This window comes from Sus scrofa, chromosome 7 (assembly GCF_054392235.1).
Source record: "Sus scrofa isolate SSC_HxYL_T2T_F1_AM1 chromosome 7, Sscrofa_HxYL_maternal_Yorkshire_Landrace_v2.0, whole genome shotgun sequence".
In the NCBI taxonomy this organism is placed as follows: Eukaryota; Metazoa; Chordata; class Mammalia; order Artiodactyla; family Suidae; genus Sus; species Sus scrofa.
The window spans coordinates 3906330-3930862 of record NC_139389.1 but is presented as its reverse complement, the minus strand read 5'-3'; the positions used below and the strand labels follow the sequence as shown (position 1 = coordinate 3930862).

Genomic DNA, 24533 nt, shown 5'->3' with positions numbered 1-24533 from the left:
AACAAAGAGCGAGTCAGAGAACAGCCCAGGGGTTGTGGGCAGGAGCGACTGTGCTGGCCTCATGTCTGCACGATGTGACGTCCGGCTGTGAGGACAGAGAGATATCCGGGGCCACCCAGGGGGCACCATCCAAACCAGAAGCAGGGAAGTGGCGGAAAGGCATCTTCAGTTGAGTAGAGGAGCCAGAACAAGGGGCGAACTTGGATTTTGGAGCCCTGTCTCCCTGCGAGATGCTGCGCTCTCTAAAACGCCACCATTGGAGCCACAGAACTGCATTTAAAAGCGCTTTCCAATCAATTCATCCAAATCCTCTCTGGGTGAGGAAACTGAGGCCAATGCAAGCATTTGATGTTCACGTCTTCCCTGCTCAGTCTGGAGCCTCCCTTTCCTTTTGCGCCTTCTCTTCTTTTCTCCTTCCTTCATCCCTTCTTTCCTCCCTCCCTGCCTCCCTTCCTTCCTTCCTTTCTAATGTAAATAGAATTAGAAAGCATGCAGACATCAAACTACCAAGCAAGCCATCTTGGTGTATTCCATTTTCTAGCAAAATTCCTCTCTGGCAGAGTAGACTCTGGGGCCCAGGAGAGGGGCCAAAGTGCTGGAAGAAGCGGGCAGAGAGGGCAGAAAGAGAAGAGGGCACAGGAGAAACAGGAGGCAGTACAGCGTGTGAGGTGTAGCAGAGTCCCTCGGTCTAGGACTCAAAAGAGCCGGGGTCCTGTCCCACGTCTGCCACTTGCTCGCTCTGTGACCCCAGACAAGTTCTGTAAGTGCCCTGAGCCTCAGTTTCCCCATCAACGAAATGGGAGCAATACCCCCTTTCATGGTTGCCATGAGAATGAAATGACCGGTGGCTCTGGGAGTATGTGATTGATACTGGTCATTGACTCAGAATGTGCAGATTATCCCCCACCTGTAAAGGCAGGAACCCACGCAAGGGACTCTTGATTCCAAGGGGACATGAGCAGCCTGCAGCTCCCATATGTCTAAAATGGAACACAATGCTGCCGGGAAGAAAATGGCCAGAGAACTTGAGCCAGTAGGTCAATTTTTTTAAAAATCTGGGAGTACTGTTTTCTGGTTATTTATTTTTGGCAGCAGAGGTGGGGAGGTATTTTGAACTGAATTATTTTGCAAAACAGTCATTATTTGCTGGGCAAATGGGCACCATCCAAGGGACATTCTGGGACACTTATTACAGGCCTGGCATAGGCATGTGGGTCCAGTCAACAGGCCATCCCTTGAGAATGGAATGAGTCATCAGCCCAAGAGTCATTGTCACCTTTTTATTACTAACAGCTTCCAGATTTTGTAAACATGTATCCATTCAGTGGTTCTCACACGGATGAGCTAAGTACTGCATGCTCTGAGGATAGGACCTGTGAACTCAGGAGGCAGAGCCCTAAGTCCCAGATGAGTGAGTGGAACAGAAAAAAAAACAAAAACCAGACCGTCGGATCAAGGAGGTCCGTCTTCGAGTTACCCTTCACATTTCAAAGCTCCGTTTAATTGTACTAAGAGCAGGTTTTTGGGGAGTTCCTGTTGTGGCTCAGTGTTTAACGAATCCGACTAGGAACCATGAGGTTGCAGGTTCGGTCCCTGGCCTCGCTCAGTGGGTTAAGGATCCGGCGTTGCCATGAGCTGTGGTGTAGGTCGCAGACATGACTCGGATCCTCAGTTGCTGTGGCTGTGGTGTAGGCCAGTGGCTACAGCTCCCATTTGACCCCTCGCCTGGGAACCTCCACATGCTGTGGGAGCGGCCCTAGAAAAGGCAAAAAAGACACACACACAAAATAAATAGAATAAAAGCAGGTTTTCAGGCATGAAATATATCAAATTCTCCCCGAGTCAGCCCTGCTAAGACCTGGTCACGTGGGTTCCAGGACCATCTTCTCGCAGTTTCCTCCGTGGCCACAAGTGGAGGACCTGCCTCTCTCTGATTGGCTGAAGATGATCGGCTCCAGGATAACAGAGCCGAAGGCAGACTCTCTCTCCTCGCTTGTTTCGTGGATGCTTCTTCCAAAGTGCCCCTTTTAGCCAAGCTGCTCTTGTGAAACGGACTGAGAAGGGCAGAGAGGCAAGAGGAGGCTGAGGGGGGATTGCCGATTCTTCCTTTGAATCGCCCCCCGGCCAGTGGATGTATGTAATGTATCCTGAGCGCATATAAGTCCTTTAATTCACGACTTCGGCCAATATTTGGTTAAGAACTATCTTAGTCTATATTTTATTTATATATTTTTATTTATTTATTTATTGCTTTTTAGGGCCACACCTGCGGCACATGGAAGGTCCCAGGCTAGGGGTTGAATTGGAGCTACAGCTCCCGGCCTGTGCCACAACCACAGCAACACAGAATCCAGCCACATCTGCGACGTACACCACAGCTCACAGCAATGCCAGATCCCCAACCCACTGCGCAAGGTCAGGGATCGAACCCACGTCCTCATGGCTACCAGTCGGATTCATTTCCACTGGCCACAGCGGGAGCGCCGAGTCTGTATTTTAAAATGTACAAACTTGCATAAATTTCCTCCCAGACAGCAGCATGACATGTAATAAAGATCTCAAAATACCGAGATATGTGAGGCGAGAATGGAACCCCAGGGGTGGGGCCACAGCCCGCCCGCAGCGGTGTTTGACGTCCTCCTGTGTTTTCAGGGGATGCTTAACGCCCCCCCACCCCGAATGCGAATGTAGCTGAGAAAAACATGCAGAAATCTCAGTTTGTTTGGATTTGCATTTTTTTCTAATAGACGGTGCTGCATGCTCACTTAGTGTTTCTAAAAATCTCTCTACAGCCTTTCCGGTCTCAAAGGTCATTTTAGCAGGAGATGTACATAACGTTTTGGAAGAGAATCTTCTATTCTTGGGCCGGTTTGACCCTGCGTTATAAACAATAAGTGATAGTCTGCAGAAGTGATTGTAGTACTCATTTGACGGGTCAAATGCGGTTTGAATTCAAACTGGAAAGCAAGCCTGGATCTAGTTTAGAAAATAAACACAGGTGGGATCTGGTGTTTGGGGGACTAATGGGGTCCGTGCTTTCCTGATCACGTCCCCCTGCACGACTCCATGTCAGAACTCGATCCACTCACAGACGAGTCAGTCGTCCATCTCCCCTTTGTGCAGAGTCAGCCTCTCTGGGTTCAAGGCTGTTGAAAGAATAAGAGAGCCCTTCACTCTATGACGAGGGAATGATGCTGTACAGAACCACTTCATCCTTTTTCTGCTCGATTTGAGGGAACATGATTGTGTCAAAAAGTACTCCAAGCTCTGTCTGCGGACACAAACATGATCAATCCAAGACCTGGCCTCAAGGAACTGTCCACTTAGACAATGAAACAAACAAATAAAAGGAAGAACCAGTGGGGTCCGTGGAGTGGAAAAGAGGGTGAGAAAAGCTTTGAGATGAAAGGGCAACTGAATTAGGTCTTAGAAGATGAGTAAGGGTGTTCTAGGCAGATGAGTGCATGGAAGGGCATTTCTGCCAGAGGGAACAGAATATGCCAAACAGTGATGACAAGAGAGAGCAGATGAGCCTGAAAAAAGGAAGCAGGGGTCACATCCTAATGGACCTTGAAGACCTTATCTTTCCTCCTGCAGATACAGGGGACTTGCCAAAGATTCTAAATAGCAAAATGGCACAAACAGAATTATGTTTATAAAGATTGTGCTAATAGTGAGCAGAAAAATGGAGAGAAGAAGAAACATTTGGAGGCTGTTGAAATACTTCAGGCTAGAGGAGAAAGACACCAGAGGGATTTTAGTCCCTGGAGAAGGTGCTAGACTCATTTCTCTCATTCTAGCTTCCACTGAGCATTCCCTATATATTTGAGGCATGGACATTTTAATAGCAATGGTTAAAAAACAATAAGCTTAGAGTCCCCGCTGTGTCTCAGAGGGTTAAGAACTTACATAATATCTGCGAGGATGTGGGTTCAATCCCTGGCTTTGCTCAGTGGGTTAAGGATCTAGTGCTGCCGAAAGCTGCAACATAGGTCACAGATGCGGCTTGGATCTGGTGTGGCCTTGGTGTAGGCCCTAGCCCTGAGAACTTCTCCATGCCATAGGTATGGCCCTAAAACAAAGAACAAAAGAAGGAAAGAAAAAGGAAGGAAGGGAGAGAAAGCAAAGCAAAGCAAAACAATAAGCTGTGCAAGCACGTGTTTTTACTCATTCAAATTAAAGATCCTTCAAAATTCTGAGTATCCAAAAGGAATCTGAGAAGACAATTTTAGCCTGCAGTTTTCACAATAAACAGACCTGCCTCCTCATGGACAGTGATTTACCCGTCTCGTTGGTAATATTACCAACGATTGCAAGGAGGCCTCGGTTCACTAGGGAATTCCTGGGGGATGAACATAAACATTTAACTTCCTTCAAGATTCCATCTGTGACAGGTATCATCATTCTCTGAAGAATATTTTTACAGCCTAAGGAGGAAATATCTACTTTTTTCATACTGGGGAAGGGTAGAAGGACAGGGAGGCAGCTGACTCATGAGAAGAGATTTTTTTTCTTTTAACAGTCTATATTCTGATGTGTTTGGAATTAGGCTGAATTATGTTAGGTAGACTTTTTGAAAGCTGCCACTTTGAAAGAGCAGGCTGCCACACTTCCAGCTACAATCTCTCTCTAAAAAACAAAACAAGACAAAAAAACAGTGGCTTGGCAACAAGCAGTTGTGTTCTGCCAGGAACCAGGCTGGCCGGGGAGAAGCAAATTCATGCCCCATTTGTGGCGAATGGCGCCTGGGTGATGAGAAGCCTCTTTCAATCTACACTATGTCTTGTTAAGCCAATGAACAAAGGAAAAAATCAATGCACCAGCCTCATAAATGTTTACGGAGGGACTGCTACATGGAAGGAGCAGTACGAAGCAAAACTGACCAGAAAAAGAGTATGATGTTTTTATAACTGTGCTCGTCTCTTACGACAACCATCTGTAAAATCCTTGCGGTTATCAGGTTTTATAAGAACCAAATACTTGGGGTTCCTGTCCTGACTCAATGGGTTAAGAACCAGACATGGTGTCTGTGAGGATGTGGGTTGGATCCCTGACCTCACTCGAGGGGTTAAGGGGCCGGCGTGGCTGCAAGCTGCAGTGTAGGCCACAGATGTGGCTCAGATCTGACGTTGCTGTGGCTGTGGTGTAGGCTGACAGCAGCTCTGATGTAACCCCTAGCCTAGGAACTTTCATATGCCGTGGGTGCAGCTCCCCAATTTTTTTTTAAAAAAGCCAAAACAAAACACTCTTCACATGCATATTAATATATTTATTTAGTGTATATAATTGTTTCCACTTAGGAAAAACTGTAAGACTATGATCTTGGGATGGGGCTTAATTTTACACACTCAAAGGAATTCATTAGTGCTTTCGCTTATCCTTTCTTATAGGGGTCAAAGTGAGCTCTGAAGAAATGGCATTTTTATTCCAATCTGAAACACAAGTGCTGGTCTGGAGGCTTTGTGTGATAAAACCCAGCATGTTATCGTCAGCAGTATACACATATATGCAGGCCTGAAGTGGGCATATTTTGAGAATGAAATTGTCTGATAAGTGACATGTAAAGGACTCCTATGGTTAATCTTAGGATGAAGGGAAGGCCTAATTAAAAAGGAACAACCAGCTCCTTGATCCGAGGTGTCAGGTATTAAACTTGCTGGAAGCGAAACCTGATGCACTAGTTATGTCATTTGGCAACTGGCCCGGGCTCAGCAACAAGATGATGAAAGACACGGTCTGGTCCTCGAGGGGCTTACAGTCCCCTCGAGAAAACCACCTATACTAAGAGACTACCAAGTCGCTAATGAGAATAGACTTTTTTTTTTTAAGGAAAAAAAAAAAAGTATTCTGGGAATAGAGAGGAGAAAACAACTCCATTTACCTGTAGACATTCAGGAAAAGAAAAGCAGGCCTGTCTGTGGAGAAGATTTGGCATTTTCTCATTTAATCTCCATGTGGCCACCATTTTGCTGAGGAGGAAACTGAGGCACACGTTTATGCAACTTGTCCAAAGTTACAAAGGTGGTTAAGTGTCGGAACTGGGATCTGGGCCCCGTCCCATCCCCTGTGCTATTCTATTTCTCCTAGTAATAGCAATAATATACAATTATAAGAATATATAGGAGTTCCACTGGTTAACGAATGGAACCCAGTCCACAGTTGTGGGAATGGCAGATCCTTAACCTGCTGCGCCACAAGGGAGCTTCCCAGAATGTATTTTTAAGGATTTTGCTTCACCAGCTGCTTAATGTAAATCAGCAATAAGAATATTCAAACCCCTAAAAACACCTTGGCTGGAAGTCATAGAAATATATCCCATTTGTTTTGAAAGTACAATGGTCTCATTGTACTTTCCTGGAAAAGCCATAACCAGAGAAATGTCCTTAATTCTAGGAAAAACACTACAAAAGAGAAGTTCGTAAAATGCGATACATATGTTTCAGAATAGCGTACTGGCTTACAGGTCTGGAAAAGATTTCTTACAGGACAGTTGATGCACCGCCTTTGAGCGCTCGCTGCGCCTGCGCGTGGCGCCAGGGACCCAGGCTGCGGCGGCAGAGCCCGCGCTTGCGCGTCGCGGGCAGACGGTCCCGGCGGCGGCGGCGGCACATTTAACCGTAAGCCGCACTGCTCCCGCCACCAGTGGACGGTGGGGTTTAACGACTCACGCTGTGACAAGATTGAAATGCCTCAGGGAGACGTCAGGGCTCCTGCCGCCGTCTCTGCTGATTGCTGTGCCTCCCCTGTAAGTCCAAGTGTCCTCTCCGTGGGGGTCAGCGAGACGTGCAGGTTCACGGATGTGTGGTGTGGACGGCGCCTACAGGCAGGGGAGATGCGATTCCGGTTGTGGCCTTGAAGTTTAAGGTCGTCGTGGACTGGCCGCCAGTCTTGAGCTGCCTGAGCTTAACTCAGCTGGTTAAGGTGGATGCACGTGCTCGGCCCATTTGCAAAAACTGCCGTCTAGGGCCACCTGCTTGTTTGGATATGCCCCAGGTAGCTCCAACAGCTCCCAGTAACAGACTTGTGAAGGTGAGTTTGATGTTTGCAGCGGGGGGTGGGGGAGGGTGGGGGAGGACGCAGCATAGGCACCCAGGTAAAGGCACAATCCCTCAAAATCCAGATTCTTGGTGGGGAGCTGTCTCCTGGGCTTTGGTGAAAGTCCATCCGTTCTGAGAACAAGGTGGCACCTGGAGAGGGTCCAGTGCAATAGCTAACTGCTTTGGAGCTTAGTCCCTGAGGGGCCCCCAGGCTAGCAGGCTGAGCAGGCAATTGGTGTAAAGTCCAGCTCAGGAGCAGGTCTTTAAAAAATGTGGCATTTCCTGGTGGTCTAGCAGTTTAAGCCTTTTAACTGCAGTGGCCTGGGTTCAGTCTCTGTTCTGGGAACTGAGATCCCACATCATACGGTAACAAAAACAAAAAGAGCTAGCAGTGCCTCTGCCAGAAGCACAAAATGTGGTCTGCTTTGGCTCCTTTACGGCATGTGTTCAGCGGCCCCCCAAGAAACAAGCTGCTATTGGCAGCTGAGGGCCCAGGGGCCTACACCCCAAATTTATTCTGTTCCTGTCTTCTAAACGGGATTCAGTAGAAATAGCTTCGATCCTTATCTAGTATTTGATGTGAAATATTTATTTTGTGAAACAATGTAAGCGATTGTAAATCCCCACGTATCTATTCGATTAAGTGCAATAGTAGGGTGCAGTCACAATAGTGCATCTAGTCCTTTGCCTTTCATTATTGCACAAAAAATTAGATAAGACCAGTGAACAAGACAAGTGGACAGATAGGCAAAGTCACCTACACAATGAGAAATTAGAACATGAACTGGAATGATCCAATAATTTAAGTCACATGTTTTAATTAATCAAGGGTTCAAATATATATCTTGTCACTATATTAATTTCTTTAAAGTCATGTTCAGGCACGGTGCTGTTTAAAAAAAACCATGAATGAGCTTTGTCCATAGATGGACGTTGTCAAACGTTACCCCAGGTTTGATGTGGAATGCAGCTTTAAACAAACAAACAAAAAGTGTTTTAAACATCCTTCTCAAAGCAAATTATACAATTTGAGAGCATCTTGAAACTTATCGACTAAACATGCGGACACAAATGCACAAAATAAAGTTGGCAACATTAGAAGAAAAATGAGGGTTGAAGACAGGGAGAATGTTTTACTCAGAGGAACCCTGAAGGGGTCTTGATATTCCTGGAGAGTGCCATGGAGGGACTAGGACGTAGTCTGTATTCACACAGATGTTAGAACCCGGGTCCACGGTTAGAAAGAGTGCGGGGAAGCAGATGTCAGGGCATCTTGTGAGATGATGCAGATGATGCAGAGGTTGCAGATGATGCAGGATGTTTACAGATGCGCTGTTGGCTTTGTAAGATAGCGGATTCCCTATTCAGACGGAAGCTCGAAGCCTAAGCGTTAGGATGCTCATGGGGCTGTTTCATGCAGTACAGAGCTGGTCTAGCAGATGGTCCAGAAGTTCCCTTTGCTCTTTGAGATTCTGTGAGGTCGTAATATCAGTGTATTTCCCCCGTGGGTACCGATGAATGGAGAGCTGATTAAACCTTTTTTCTGAGGAAGTAGATTTTTAGACGTTTCGACAAAACAAAACGTCGTTGAAAAGTCACAGCCCTGAGAAAGATGGCCAAATGAGTCGAAACGATGGTCCTTCGCCACTGGGACATTTGTGCTTCTCCACCTCTTTCTGAAGCTGGGGTAACGCTGGGGGTTGCGACCTTAATAAGACCAGAGAACTTAGGAGGAAGGTGGCTCAGAAGAGAGGGTGGTATAGAGAAATGAGCATGATGGAAGGCTCTGAGACGAGGCAGAAATAAAACGGCGTCTGGCACTTTCTGTTTGTTATAATGTCACAGTCAGAACTGAAGTGAGCCCTTGTAAAATATAGAACAGCTCCATCACAGGGCAGAGTCAGCAAGCTCCGAGGAAGCCTGTGGCCCCACTATGTGCAGGCGTAGTGCCAGATCCTGTTAGGTTGTTGAATCTTTGTAGAAATTCTCAAGATAGCAGTATCTTCATTTCAAAGGTGGTGAAACTCAGCTTCAGAGAGGCAACGTCTCTTACCTTTGTAATTAGGAGACCTGAGATTCGAACTCAGGATTATCTGGACTTTGATGAATCAAGGATGTTTCTGGGATGCCTAGACTTTAGAACTAGGAGTATCTTCATGAGCCCAGTCCCTCCGTTTGGCCTCTGAGAAAATGAGGCCGGAAGGGACCAGGCGTCCTGCAACAGGACTCCCAGGTAAAAGCAAAGGAAGCCAGTGAGTCTTGCAGGGTGAAGCCACAGCTGTCCGTGTATACAGAGTTCACAGCTGTGCAGCCCGCAGGGTCAAGGAGAGGGAGGGAAGGCAAGAAGCCAGGGTGCACCCCTCCCAGCCTTCTTTCCATGGTGCCCCTCAGAACCCCAGATGCCCACACAGCAATCTGTCTTTAGATCTTCTCAACCGCAGTGTAGGCGGAGAGTTAGACTTGCGTTCCCATTCAGTGATCCTTTGCCGAGGGAATGGGGGCGGGGGGAGACCTAACTTTTATCCCGTGCTCCCATGTCTCAGATAAATATATAATGGACATTTGCACTCTCAGTTCCAAAAATCAGAGGGAAAACCTGTAGATTTCGGCATCACACCCAGGTTTGACTTCCAGGTGGGTTGTCTGTTTAGTAGCCAGGGAAGTATGAGGCGTGTTTCTGCTTGTGCAAAGTGGGAACAATCCTACCTATACCTCAGAGGAAAGTTGGTGTCCTTTCCCCACACGTGTTCCTTCTGTTTCCTGCCTTTGAGGGGTGAGACCTGCTTTTAGAAGTATGGAAGTTGGTGGGGACAGGGTTGACCCTTCCTGAAGGAAGTAAGTAAAACTTTGGCTGGATGGTCAGTTTTGTCCTTAGAATGCCCCTCGGAGGCTTGGTCAAAGTTGATTCCTTCCTTTTTAAAGGTAAGACCATTAGAGAGGTTATTCCCTGCTTGTCCCAACATAGGGAAGATGTAGCCATCACGGGAGGCACATGATATAAAGAAAACCAACATGGGACTTGAACGTGAAGACTTGAGCTTCAGTCCTAGTTTCTCTGTATCTAGACCCACGGTACAGGTCTCATCAAACCTGCTCTGTTATCCCAACATGAGGGCCATGGGGTCTGAAATGAGACCAGAAGGCAGAGGAGTTTTTTAAAAATCTTTGAAAGTCAGGATGTCACCAGAGACAGCCTCTCAAACCTACCTCCCCCCGTACAGCGTTTCATCCGATTAACCTTTCTACTTCGCTTCTTCAGGAAGAACGATCTTGTTTTTTTGGCTTTGTGTTTAAACCAGAGACACTCAGCGGTTTCCCGATTGTTTTCTCTGTGTACAGACTACCTGAATGTGACGGATGTTCACCTGTTCAAGGAGCGATGGGACAGCAACAAGGTGGACCACCACACTGACAAATACGACAGCAAGAAGCTGATTGTACGCCGAGGACAGCCTTTCTACATCCAGATCGACTTCAGCCGTCCCTATGACCCCAGAAGGGACCTCTTCAGGGTGGAATATGTCATTGGTGAGTCCCCTGTGCGAGCCCTGCTCAGGGCAGTCACCTCTCTTACGGGTCATGATGGAGGATGGGCACGGGCACCGTTGTGTCGTGTCCCAGAATCATGTTGTGGCAAGTGGCTGGAGCTGGGAGCACATCCAGCTCCTGGACCACCCTATACTCTAAGACGGGTCTGATATAATGCCAAACATCAAGAATTTGGGCCAAGTTAGGCAAAAATGAAAGTGAGTACTGTTGGCATAAAATGTTAATTCAGTTTTTCTCCTGAAGTGGTTTTGGCTTCCTACAGTTGTGACTTTGAACTTATCACCTCTGCCCTCGTGATTTAAGTGGTCTCATGGTGAAAATATTTGCAAATCTTCGTATATGAGCTCCGTGAACATTTCCCAGAGTTTGTTCTGCTCTAATCTCATCCCATGGGTGGCTTTCTAGTCAAGTTCACCAAACACTTTGTGCTCTCATCTCCTCTTGTAGGTTGAGAAGGCACATTTTCCATTAAAAGTTCTGGGAAGTACCATTTCTTTGTTTGGGCCAGTGCTTCCCAAATGAGTTCAATCATGGAGCCCTTTATTAAGTCCTACGTGTTAACATTAGACAATTTTAGTAACTATGTCTCTAGGAATTTACAAAAGAAACAAGTAAAACACCTGCACTGTAAAGCAAGGATGGCTTAGTATCAGGAGAGCTGTCCGGATAATCCCATATATAAAAATAAGTGGAGAAGTCAGGTGATCACATCAGATTATTGGAAGGAATATGGTTAAATTCAGCAGCTGTAAGACTTTAAACAAAAGTAGGAGAATGCTCTTCAGTTATACTCAAGATTACTCCAAGCCAGCAGCCCTTGGTATCATAACTGGCAAAAAAATTAGTAATTTTCCTTATAATCAGAAATTAGAGAAATAAGCCACTAGCACCATTTCTTTTTTTAAGCATTATTTTAGAGGTTTGAGCAAATGAGTGATAGAAGAGAAATATAATATCTGTTACACATATGTATGTATTTGGTATGTATGACATATTTGATTTGTACATGTGCATGTGTGTGTATATTTGGTATATACATACCATGATACCACAAATGACCGTGTGTATGACCAAATGACCAAAATATAAACATGTGACAAAAGTACCACAATCAGTGAACAAAAGATAGACTTGGAAACATATTCAAAAATATGTCATAAATAAAATATTAACACAGAAATCAAAAAACTCTTCCATATCATCAATCATGCAGTCGAAAAATATGTAACATAGATGAAGAGACAATTCACAGAAGAAAAATCCAAGTGGTCTATAGTCGTATGAAAACATGCTCAACTACACTAGCAGACTAGGAAAACAAATCAAAGCAGTATCTCTCGGGCTGGCAAAATTTTAGGAAAGACTGTCATTTCTGTAATATCTCCTGCCATGAACATAGAGAAGAGCACTCATTGCTGATATATGTGCAATTTAATAACTTTTTAGGAAAGCGATTTGGCATCCCTATTGATATTTAAAAGACATCTGCCCTTTGCCCAGCAGTACCACTCTTAGAAATCTATACCAGGGATATTTAAAATTTTAAGATACAGTTTTTTAAAAATGGGTATTATTTACTGTAGCATTGGATAGTGAGGAAAAAAAGCAAACAAACTAAAAGTGGAATGGTTGAAAATACTGTGATATATTCACACAATGAGTGGGTTGTGGACTTCCTGTCGCGACTCAGGGGAAACGGATCCGACTAGGATCCATGAAGACTCAGGTTCGATCCCTGGCCTCGATCAGTGGGTCAGGGATCTGGTGTTTCCATGTGCTGTGGTGTGGGTCGCAGACGTGGCTCAGATCCCACCTGGCTGTGACTGTGGTGTGGTGTGGGCCAGCAGCTATAGCTCTGATTCAGCCCCTAGCCTGGGAATGTCCATATGCCACGGATGTGGCCCTGAAACCCAAACAAACCAACAAAAAACCAACTGACCAAACAAAAAAAAACCCCATAATGCATGGGTTATGACTTTGACCTAAGCTGGATAACATCAAGGGAGAAGCAGTGAGGGAGAAAAAGAGATTTAGAAGAGTTTACATGGGATCCTGTGTGTGTGTGTGTGTGTGTGTGTGTGTGTGTAAAAGTGCATGTTCAAAAACTGGTAAAGTACTAGGAGTTCAGGAAAAATTATGAAGCACACACATTGGTGTCGATGCAGGTTCTTTGGTGGAAATGTAGCCAGAGCGAAGGTGAGAGAAGCTAAAGCAAAGGAGGCTGAGCAAAAAAGGGAGGGAGAAAAGTGAGCATGATAGGACTGCGTGGAGGAATCGGTGTAAAATCGCGATCTGTGGAAATAAATAGAAAGAAACTGAAAGCGATAAAGTTAAAACTAAAACCCTCCCTTGGAGGGGGGCCTTGTGGCTGCTGAGCACTTGAGGCGTGTGGCTTGTGCTTATTTGAATTTACCGTGCAAATGCGTACATAAACGTGAGGAAACTGGTTGACGATAGACGTGGGAGGGGAGAGCAGAGACCCCTGAGTTGGAATAAACAACATGAGCGCCATGCTTGGGCTCAACACAGAATTCTTTGGTATCCCAAGGGTGCCATGAGAAGAGGGAGGGCAAACTTAGTACTGTTCCTGTGTGTTAGGCAAAAAGAAATAACCACCATTTAATTACATTTAGGGAACAGACTCTTACTGTTACTTTTTTAAAATAACAGACACTTCAGGTGAGAGAAGACTCCACAGCTAATTTTTTAAACACTATGTTAAAATATGACGAACATTTATTTTTTCTTTCTTTCCCTCAGTGTAGCTTTCTTTTGTGTGTATGTGTATGCATATGCATGCTTGTTTGGACTAGATGTGGTTAAATTGTCCTTGACACATGCATAATAAAATGATCACTCCATGCATGTCAACAAATATCCATTTGAAGCTCTGTCCCCAGTTTTTCTTCCAACTTCACAGGAATGTTTACCTTCACCTTGATAGCCAAATATTTAGGGCAGTGACAAGAGGGTAGGGCCACCTTGTCCCTTGGATTTATCTGAGATCCGAGAGCTTCTCCTACAACCACTCAGAATATAATTACAATAATGAAAGTCTTAGGAAGCATGTGTGTCTTGGGTTAAGTTTCCAGGAAACAAACTCTGGAAAGGAGACAGATGTGGAACGAGTTCATTGGGGAGGGCTCTCGGGATCAGCATCCGTGCAGGAATGAAGGGATCCCAGATCCAAGCTGGGCAGAGGAGGCGTTGAATTCCAGTGAGCAAAGCCTTCGGTGGATCCTGCGGTGAGCTCTGGAGCTGGATTCTGTCTTCAGGGCTGCCCAGGCTTGAGGCAAGGGCATGGCCCCTTTATACTCTAGCACTAACTGGTCATTGGCTACAAGCCGCCCCCAGGGAGGAGGTAATTGGTGTAGCTGGGTCTCTACAGCTGGGGGCCCACCCTAGGGAGCAGCTCAGTGAGAGCTGGGAGCTACCAGCACTTCCGGCCCAGAGGCAAGGATGCCTCTGTCCTGAACGGGAAAGGTCTGGGCAGCAGACCACAGCATCCACTGCAGTAAGCATCTGAAGTCCTCTCTTTTTGGAAGAAGACATAGTACTACTTTTGTTCCTTCAACAGAAAGGAGGGCAGAGGAAGCATAGCAAGTTTGCCTTTGAGAGTAAACACCTGCATGTTAAAGAAAAAAAAAAAACCTCATACAACTCAATGTTAAACAAACAAACAAAACCACTCCAATCAAAAAATGGGCATTGGACTAGAGTAGATATTTTTCCAAAGAAGACATACAGATGGCCAACAGGCACATGAAAAGATGCTCAGCATCCCTAGTTATTAGAGAAATGCAAATTGAAACTACAGTGGGGTACCACCTCACACCTGTCAGAATGCTAACATCACAAATCTACAAACAGCAAATGTTGGAGAGCATGGGGAGAAAAGGGAACCTGCCTATGTGTTGGTGGGGGTGGAAATGGGTGTGGTCACTATGGAAACTAGTATGGAGCATCCTTTTTAAAAAAAAAAAAAAACTAAACTGAAAACAGAACTATCATGTGATCCAGCAATTCGGCTCCTGAGTTTATATCCACCCCCCTCCAAAATACTAATTTTAAGTACACCTGCACCCCAGTGCTCATAGCAGCACTATTGACAATTTTTTTGGAAGCAGCTCAAATGCCCACCTACAGATGATTAGAGTAAGAACACACACACACACACACACACACACACACACACGAACACTGGACTATTACTCAGCCATAAAAAGAATGAGATGCTACCATTTGCAGCAACATGAATGGTCCTAGAGAATATGATGCTTAGTGAAATAAGTCAGAGAAGGACTAATACTATACAATGTCACTTATGGGTAGAACCTAAAAATAATACAAATGAGTGTGTGTACAAAACAGAAGCATACTTACAGACGTAGAAAAAAAAAACTTGTGGTTACTCAAGGAGTATGGTAAGGGGGGAGGATAAATTCAGATACAAACTACTGTATAAAATAGATAAGCAACAAGGATTTGCTGCAAAGCACAGGGACTTATAACCATTATCTTGTAATAACCTATAATAGAGTATAAGCTGCAAAAATACTGAAACACTATGCTGTGCACTTGAAACTAACATGATATTGTAAATCAACTCTACTCAATTAAAAAGAGTAGTTCCTGAAATGAGAAGAATCGAGATGAAATTCAGGGCAAAAGTTTGTATGTGCAGGTACACCTCAATTTCAAGAAGCCTAGAAGGTGGAAAAAGTGATTTAAAGAACAGAAAAGAGAATACTTGCTAAAAAATAAAGGACACACACGCGTCTCCTCCAATATTTATTTTAGGGAGTTTATAACACAATTGGATTTATTAACAAAGGTCGATTTATGCACTACTTTTAAAGAATATGATTACGGCATAGTGCAACCTGACATCGTATTAAAAATACGGAGAAAATAACTAGACTTAATTGCTTCCAGTTTGCATTCAGTTCTTTGCTATTGTTCCTCCGTCTTTCCCTGAGACTTTATAGAAAATGAGCTGAAATGTCTTAATACTCTGGAGTTTTCTTTTGTTGCAGTCCTCAGAACCTAGGGTCATGGGACTTATTTGTAAGTGATTGTGCCTTCGAATCAAGTTTTCTTTTTGCATATTTAAGTAAATAGCCTTTTAGATGGTCCCAGATTTAACCCCTCATACACTGGGTTCTCGGAGTGGAGAAGGGGAACAGGAAGCCCCTCCCTTCTCCTGACCAGAGCATCAGGTCGTCTCAGCACTTGGATACCTGGGTTCAGTGGTAGCTGGTGGCACATAGCTCTCTCTGTGAGTTAGGTGGGAGGCGTTGATGAATTTGAGGTGGTGGGTGTGGCTGGAAAATGTGCCTGGTAGCATCTTGAACTTTTTTTCTCTCTCCACCCCTGAGCCTGCAGCCCTGACAGGTCATAGAGGGCTTGGGGCACAGCGTTATTTATAGGTTTCCTTAACCTGCAGCTAGAGCTATGAAAAGCCGGGAACAGCTCGTGTTTATTTGCTGTTGCTTGAGCCTGGGCTCCCTACTTGTTTGATAGTTCTTTGGGGCACATTCACTCCAAGGAACGAATTTTCAGCCATCTCTCTTACCAGAGCCCCTCCCCACCCGAAACAACAGAGGTTGCTATAGTGCAAGTTCCTGTGCCCCTTGCAAGGGGAGGCCAAACAAACCGAATGTCGGAGTTTGGAGCACGGAAAGGTTTATTGCAGGCCACACAAGGGGACCTTGGTGCTCGTGCCCCCCCCCAAAAGCCTGAATCCCCCTAACCAAAATTGTGAAGCATGTTTAAAAGCCCCATGAGGGAGAAGGGGGTTGCAGAGTCAGTGACCAACTTGTGCACAATTCTTTGATTGGCTGATGGTGAGGTCACAGGATGGTGTCACAGGGGTTAACGGTGATCAGTCATAGGTTCCAGGAGGCCCTGGGGGCTACCGGCTCATGGTCATTAAATAGTCAACATCTTCCTTCTGGTTGAGGGTGAGTGGATTTCCACATTCGTAAGAGAACTCCGAGGAATGTGCATCGGATGCTGTGATCAGGTGCCAGAGAGAGGAGCTAAAGCAGAGGATGTGGGGGGAGGTGTTTGCCCTGGGAGGGCCCGTAGGGTCCCGCTTGGGTTACGGGGTACACTGTTACCCTGCTCAGTGACCCCTTTAGAGTGCCTGCGGGGTCCTTAGGCAAGTTCTTTCTCCCTGAGTCCAGTCACAGGAGCCCTGGGGCCTTGAGGCCAGCATCTCACACATTCTTGTGACCTACAGCTCAGTCCCTTGTGGGCTCCCACACCTCCAGGCTGGGTACCGCAGAAAGAAGAGCAGAAGGAGGGCATCAGCCAAGCCCACCAGAGTTTCCCAGAAGCCCCAGGGAGCCATTAATGTGTCATTTCCTACCCTCATCTCAAGGAGGAGCTGTGGAAGGACCTCGTTTTTCCAGTCTCTCCAGAGCAGAGGGACCCGGAGAGCTAAGCCTGGATGCTGGTAGACCCCCGGTGGCATCTAGAAGCCCCTCCCAGCCCTGCCACCCGCAGCCCAGAAGTGCAGCTTAGTGAGTTACTGAGCACCCCCCCGGGGCAGGTCATTCAGAGAGCCGTCGCCACGTGCCCGATCATTAACGGGGACCATAGAAGTTGCAGATTCTGTTATTAACCTATTGAAACATCAAAATATCCTCAACACTTTACTATTTCTATTTCATTTTTTTCTGTTTTTTATGAATGTACAGTTGATTTACAATGTCGTGCCAATTTCTGCTGTACAGCAAAGTGACCCAGTCATACATATATACTTTCTCTCTCTCCTTTTGTTTACTTTTTAGGGCCGCACCCTAAAAAGTATATGAAAGTTCCCAGGCTAGGGGTCACATTGGAGCTGCAGCTGCCGGCCTACACCACAGCCACAGCCACAGCCACAGCCGTGCCATATCCCAGCCGTAGTCTGCAGTCTAGGCTGGAGCTCACCGGATCCTCAAAGCCACCGAGCGAGTGAGGCAAGGGATCGAGCCTGCATCCTCATGGATATTCGTTGGGTTCGTTGTCACTGAGCCTCAACAGAAACTCCTACAGTCTTTTTCTTATCTTCTATTATGTTCTATCCCAAGTGAGTGGATAGAGTCCTCTGTGCTGTACAGCAGGACCTCATTGCTTCTCCATTCTAAATGCAATAGTTTACATCTACCAACTCCAAACTCCCCGTCCATCCCACTCCCCCCCCCCTCCACCCCTCGGCAACCACAAGTCTGTTGTCTATGTCTGTAGTTCACTTGTTTCTTGAGTAGTGGTTCTCTGAGGCCAGCTGGGGTGCCAGTCTAATGTGTATTCCAGACGGGAGTGGCATGAACGATTCTCATTTAGGGGGTTCACAGCGGGGCAGGAGGTGCTCAGAGGGGAGAGGGTGAGAGCCTGGGTTTGGGCAGTGGTTCAAGAGCTGAAGAGGAGGGTGAGGTCTAAGAAATGTCGAGAGGACAGAAAATCTACAGGACTAGGGATGGGCAGTCTGCGTGGAGTGAGAAGGAGGCTCCAGCTCCTGGGTTCTTGGCTTGTGTGCCCACGATGACAGGGGCCGGCACTTCCGGAGGAGGTAAAGCGTGGAGGGGATTCAGGAGAGAAGAGCTGAGTGTGGGCAATGAGAATGATTGATGGTGGTGGCTCCCACTGCAGCTCACTCACTGGCCCCAGGGACTGAGCAGAGGTGCTGCGTGCTGCCCAGTTAACCCTTCACGCACCCCTCTGGGCCCTGGATGGTCATTACCTGTGTCTTTCAGATGAGCTGAGGGTCGGAGCGGTGGTTAGGGAACTTACCCCAGGTAACCGCTGGAAGATGCTGGGGCCGTAATCCTAACATTCAGCAATCAGACATTCGACATCCCTGACATTCAGTGTTCTCTCCTGAGCCCGACGCGAGGACCTCTGCCAGTGAAACGCAGAGGGGCATTTTGGAGGAGATTCTCTTTGATCCTGCTGAGGCTGAAGCACCCGAGGAACTTCCAGGGAACTATGGCCATAGACGGTCCCATGTGTGAACTGAAGCTTGGGGAAGAGGTTCAGGCTGGATGTATGGAGATCTGGAAGTCACGCACCCAGAGATGGGTGTCACCCACATAGAGTTGGGCAGGATTGTTCAGGAAAAGTAAATCAAGGGAGAAGCGGACTGAGGCTCAGCTCCCGGGAAAATCCACTTTTAAGGAGTCAGTCCAGGAGTTCCCATTGTGGTTCAGCGGGTTAAGAACCCGACCAGTATCCATGAGGATGCAGGTTCAATCCATGACCTTGCTCAGTGGGTTAAGGAACCGGCGTTGCTGCTGGCTGCAGCTTGGATCCCATGTTGCCACGACTATGGTGTAGGCCAGCAGCTGCAGCGCGGATTCGACCCCTAGCCTGCGAACCTCCATTTGCAGCAAGTGCAGCCCTAAAATAATTAAGGGGAATCGGTCCAGGAACTGGAGCCCCTGGAGAAGGTTCATGGTCAGATGAGTAGAAAGGACATCGGGGAAGGTAGTGTCACCAAATCCAAGAGAACTGGGTGCTTAAAGAGGCAGTGTTTAATCTTTTGGCTTTGGAAAGGAGAAAGGAAACTTTAGATAGTACCTAGAGAAGAAAGTGGGTAAGAGGAGGGTGGTTTGTCTTGGGCATCTTTTAGCATCGGAGGTACTTGAACTTGTGTGTAGGCGGAGGGTCGGGAACCAGTGGAAGAAGAATCCTGATGTAACAGAATGCTGAACTAGTAGAAGCATGGCATGACGTGGCCTGGGTGAGGGCTTGACGTGGCAGAAGGCTCTCCTTCTGGGGATGTTGGGGAAGCGGTGGCGGGGGTGTTACTGTGTGAGGCAGAGAGCCGGGGAGATGATTCTGACGCCTGATGGCCTCAGCTTTCCCAAAGACCCAGGAGGTGAGCTGGTGCTGCGGGTACTCAGGCCTTTCCTCATATATGAGAGCATTGCCCAGATCCTTTAAGACTGGCTGTCCCCATGGATTTGCGGTTCAAAAAGTCCGGGTAAAAATCACCATCCGTGATGGACACAGACACAGCACAGTTTTTCTGCTGAGAAATGTCTTGCCCCAGATTCTACGGCTGGTAAGATGTAAAGAAATATTTCCCAGCCTGTGTGCCCCCTACTCTTTGATGCTGTGTTTTGACGGACATGGTCTACCTGTTTCCCCCCCTTTGCAGCAACCTTGATATAGGACGTCACCTCCAATGCGTGCTGCTGTGTGTTCCTGCGTCAGCGTCAGCGGTCAGCATGTTCATTTTTAAGCGCCTCGTGACGTGGCTCATAAGGCATCTTAGAATCTAGGACAGTGTGTCCCAGAGGGCGCTTTCTGTGCACACCTGGCATGTGAGATGTTCCTTGGGAAAAAACGTTCCCATGGTCCAGTGCACGGGGGTCATGCTGAGTTTCACGCCTCTCCTTGGAGAGTCCCAGCGTGCAAGCGTCTCTTAAAGGTTCTGTGTTGATACGCAGTTAAAAAAAAAGTCTTTAGCCTGACTCCCCCGAAATTGTTTTACTGCAAGCACTGCTCTACCATATTTTTATTTTTAGAATACCTGTTAGTAAAATGCAGAACTCACTCTAGGAAGTGCTGAACTTCAGTTGCACTTGACCTCTGTTCTGCGGAGACCCTGAGGATGGAGGATGGCATTTGAATGGCTTTACAGTCAGTGTGCATATCGGTAACTCAACATCCACTTGTTTCTTTTAGACACTTCAGGTTTGGTGCCAGCATTAAAATAACTCTATCAATCTGGCATCACATTCAGTAACTTTTCAGAAATGATTGCTTTCCTTTTTTATATTGATATATTTATTTGGCTCCTTTTACCATGAATTAGGTTTACCTTCCTTTTGAATGTGTTTATTGAACCTTGCACATACAAAGCACTGTGCTGGGCTTAGGGGAGGAAATCTGTTTCCTCCTTTGCCCTCAGAGAGTGTGGAGAGGGCAGTCTGAACACTGGAGGTTGAGTTCAATGCCAGCCTCTTGGGCAGAAGGCCTGGAAAGCGATTGATGGTGCAGCTCCCTGGAGGAGAAGCCCTGGGAAGTGCTATTTGAGCTGGGTCTTGAAGGATGAATAGGAGTTGACCCAGTGGAATGGAAACGGTGTCCATTCTAGAAACAAAAAACGGCAAGGTCGTTGGAGGAAGAAAACTTGGAAGCAAACTGACAATTTTGTATGCCTAGATAAGAAGTTTAGATATTAGTCTATATATAGTCAGGACCCTCTGTGGTAGAGTTTTAAGCACAGTCTTAAAAAGATCTGGAATGCCCATTGTGGCTTAGCAGTTAAGTACACAACATAGCGTCCATGAGGATTCGGGTTCAGTCCCTGGCCCCACTCGGTGTGTTAAAGATCCGGCGTTGCCGAAAGCTGTGGCACGTCAGTCTCGGATGCGGCTCAGATGCGATGTGGCTGTGGCTGTGGTGTGGGCTGGCAGCCACAGCTCCGATTTGGCCCCTGGCCTGGGAACCTCCATGTCCCACAGGTGCAGCCATAAAAAGAAAAATAAGTAAATAAAAAGATCTGAGTTTTTAATTTTTTGATTACTGCAGCAGAATACGGGAGATACATCGGAGGTCTGAGTCGCCGTTGGGGACGTGCGTAAGAAACTGAGGGGCAGTCTTGCTGGTAGGTGACAGGGTCAGCATGTCAGGCATTGGTCTGTGTGGTTTTCTCTGCAGTGAAACTGGTGGGCTTTTTCCTCTGTAGAGTCGAGTGAGACTCACCTGCCGCCCAGTAGTCCACTTTGGTCTGAGTCACAGCCTGCCCCGGGGACTGGCCTTTTGGAGTCCCTTCAGAGATGACTCCTCATTTGGTAAAAGGGTGGGGAGCTTGCAGGGCAGAGGGGATGGGGTTGGAGTCGGGTGGAGCCCAGGTAGCATCCTAGCCTCCGCTGAGAACAACGATGGACTGACTTAAGCCCGAGTCACTGTTTCCTCTCCTGACAATGGGCATGTTCCAGCGCTTCTCGCAGCTGCTTGTGGATTGTAGGAGATAACACGCATGAAAGCGCGTGCTCATGCTCCGACGAGGCTGAGAAGCAGGGAGGTGGGCGTATACCTCGCCGAAAGCCTGGAGGGAGTTCCCATAGTCGCTCAGCGGGTTAGGAACTCAACTAGGATCCATGAGGATTCAGGTTCGATCCCCGGCCTTGCTCAGCAGGTTAAAGATTTGGTATTGCCGTGAGCTGCGTCATAGGTTGCAGATGTGGCTCGGATCTGATGTGGCTGTGGCTGTGGTGTAGGCCGGCAGCAGTAGCTCCCATTTGACCCCTAGCCTGGGAACCTCCATATGCCGCAGGTGTGGCCCTAAAAAAACCAGAAAAAAAAAAAATCTGGAAACCAGAGGTCACAAGGAGTGAATGATTCATGAGGGCTGTACCGTGGAGGGGAGGCCCCAATCCCGCCCCTGGTTCCCTGAAGACCCCTGGAATCTTAGCCCAGTGGCTCTACCACAAAGAGGACAGACAGGCTATGGCCATACAACCCAGAACGCACCCGATTTGGGCTGAGAGAGGACAGACACTGTCCAGGCCCAAGCCTGCCAGGAAAGAGTGAACTTAATCCTAGTTACATTGTTTGCTGGATTCATTCATTTATTCTGCTTTTGTCTCCCTGACTGTCCATCTGTTAACGGAGACCTTTGCCGAGGCACCAGCCTAGCCTGAGGCTTTTGCGAGCAGCTTTCTGGGGGATCAACTTCTTCCTTGCCAAACATGCCCCCCTGAATGGACCAGCCCATCCTGGGCCTGGAGGGAGGGCAATGAGAGAGAAGACTCCCCAGCACCCTCCCCCCAAGCCCACCCCCCCACCATCCCGTCCCCCTTAGGATGAGCCCTTAACAAAGACCTTAGCGCCAATGGCCTTGGGGCAGGTTCTCCAGTGAAGCACGCTTACTAGATAGCAAAGGGTTTCCAAATGGCCAAGAGGAGGCCACTGCTCGCCAGCTTTTCTCTCCTGGGAACAGAGATAAGATAACAAGGTAACAGTCCCCGGAGCTCCACACCAAATTCTGTGTCTGCGCCATCCATGATAATGGCTTAATTAGTCAAACAGGAAGCCTGACAAGCCACCGACCAAGTTCTTCCCAGAATTATTTGCCCACAGTTCTGGCCGAAGTGATAGAGGCTGTGGAGTCCCAAAGTAGGAGGGATTCTACATTCCAGAATCCTCCAGGGCGCCCCCTCGGCCATGCCTTGGGACCCAAGGATGCAGCGTTGCAAGCGCGTCTCCCCGCAGCCAGGATGCTCCGCTCGTAAAGGGTGCTAGAGAGAGAATTCAGATACCTGACTTCCCTCCTCTCTGCTCTCTCGTTTACTCCCCTCGTTGGCCGTCACCCCGGCTCCGCTCTGTTTCTACCTCCATACTCGCGTGTCTTACGTGAACCTCTTTCACTTACGAGAATTCACACTCTTGGCTAATGAGCATCCATGGAATATACTCTGTACCCTCCCAGGACTCGTGATCTGAACTCAAGGATTGCACGGCTGGGCACCTGTGGCTTTTCCACATACACTCAGAAATTCTCGAGGTGTGTGATGTTACGGGTGACCAAGCTGGGTGGGAAAAAACACTTAATGAAAATGAATATGCCCACGGTATATACTCCGCTCTTAAGCCTCCAGTCCCTGAAAAGAGAGAGCATCCAAGTGGAATTAAAACCCACTGAGGAAAGGATGAGAGTGAACTAATTATTCATAATCTGTGCCCTCTCGTAACTCCATGGGCACGTTGTAAGAACCGACGAGGGAATAACTGGAAAGCTCTTGGAACTCCTTAGTGATCGCGGCTCGCTGATAAGCTGCCCCAGTTACCAGCCTTCTTTTGAATATTGCAACTGTGCAGGAAAGCTAAATCCTTCGAGTATTCCTTAAGGAGGCATAACCTTCAGAAAGCATTACTTCACAGCAGCCGGAGCCAGGCAGGCATCAGACGATCGTAAGACGAGCTATAAAGAGTGGTCCCTCCCTTTTGTAATTCTTCTCTCCTTAGCTCAGCCCTCCCGATCTTTGCTGCTCTTTCTTCTCCTTTCTCTTACCTCTGTTTCTGTCTGTTTCTCCCACTCTTGTTCTCCCTCTTGTACACACATACACGCATCCCGTGGATGAGTGTGCTGGTATTTAGGCACTAGTTAGAGTGACGAGATTTACCCCCCGGGAGGTGGGTATGTCAATTTCTGTGTCTGTCCACCGGTGTCTCCTAAGCCTTCGGGAAGGTGGGATTGGATGCTGGCAAGACACTGTCCCATCTCTGGCTGAAACATAGCTCAGCCATATCGAGCTTCCATGTCGGGACTGTCAGACGTTCTCCAGGGAGTCTGATGTGGCTTCTTCAGTTTTCCCACCTACCTTTCCGTTCCGGTTAAAGTGCCTTCATAGCATCTCACCTCCTGTCTGGTTCAGTGAATTTCCCGGCTCAGAGACCTCTGCTGTCTGGCCTGTGTGAGATGCTATGGAGGGTTTAAGACACTATCCCTGTCTTTAAAGAGTTTACTAGAGTTGGGATGAGAAGAGGTCCACGAACAATTAATGAACATACATCATCAAGGGCTAAAATGAGACGTTTACCCACCAGAAATGTGTAGCAGAGGTAGGCAGGCTCTACAGTGGGCAGTCGGGTGGGACCCAGGCTGGAATTAAAAGGTAAGGTTTGGGGACAGGGCAGGTCATCTTTTTTTTTTTTTTTTAACTGTGTGTGAAATTGTTTATTTCTCTATAGCTTTGACAATATATACTTGTTATTTTTTAAATTGTATTTTTTTAGAGTATATAGTTGATTTACAGTGTTGTGTCAATTTCTGCTGGACAGCAAAGTGACCCAGTCATTTATGTGTGTGTGTGTGTGCCTTTTCTTTTTCTCATATTGTCTTCCATCATGTTCTATCCCAAGAGGTTGCATATAGTTCTCTGTGCTCTACAGCAGGATCTCATTGCTTATCCATTCTAAATGGAATAGTGTGCCTCTACTAACCCC

The 24533-nt window shown here is 47.1% G+C and overlaps 1 protein-coding gene and 1 non-coding gene across 4 annotated transcripts in view; both read left to right on the top strand.

The window, feature by feature from the left end:
* Positions 1 to 24533, top strand: part of F13A1 (coagulation factor XIII A chain) — a 149783-nt gene that overhangs the window by 3110 nt on the left and 122140 nt on the right. For 2 of the 3 annotated variants that reach the window (XR_014809479.1, XM_001927630.8), the window contains exon 3: positions 10377 to 10565. Coding sequence is in view for 1 of the 3 variants with exons in the window: in XM_001927630.8 (XP_001927665.3) it covers positions 10377 to 10565 (189 nt within the window). In the remaining 2 variants the exon portion in view is untranslated. Of the gene's footprint in view, positions 1 to 6461; positions 7030 to 10376; positions 10566 to 24533 lie in introns of those variants that run through there. The other variant, XM_084967225.1, reaches the window with a different exon arrangement.
* Positions 6496 to 6630, top strand: LOC146401154 (small nucleolar RNA SNORA76). The gene has a single exon (XR_014811735.1). It is a non-coding gene; the product is annotated as a small nucleolar RNA SNORA76 (small nucleolar RNA).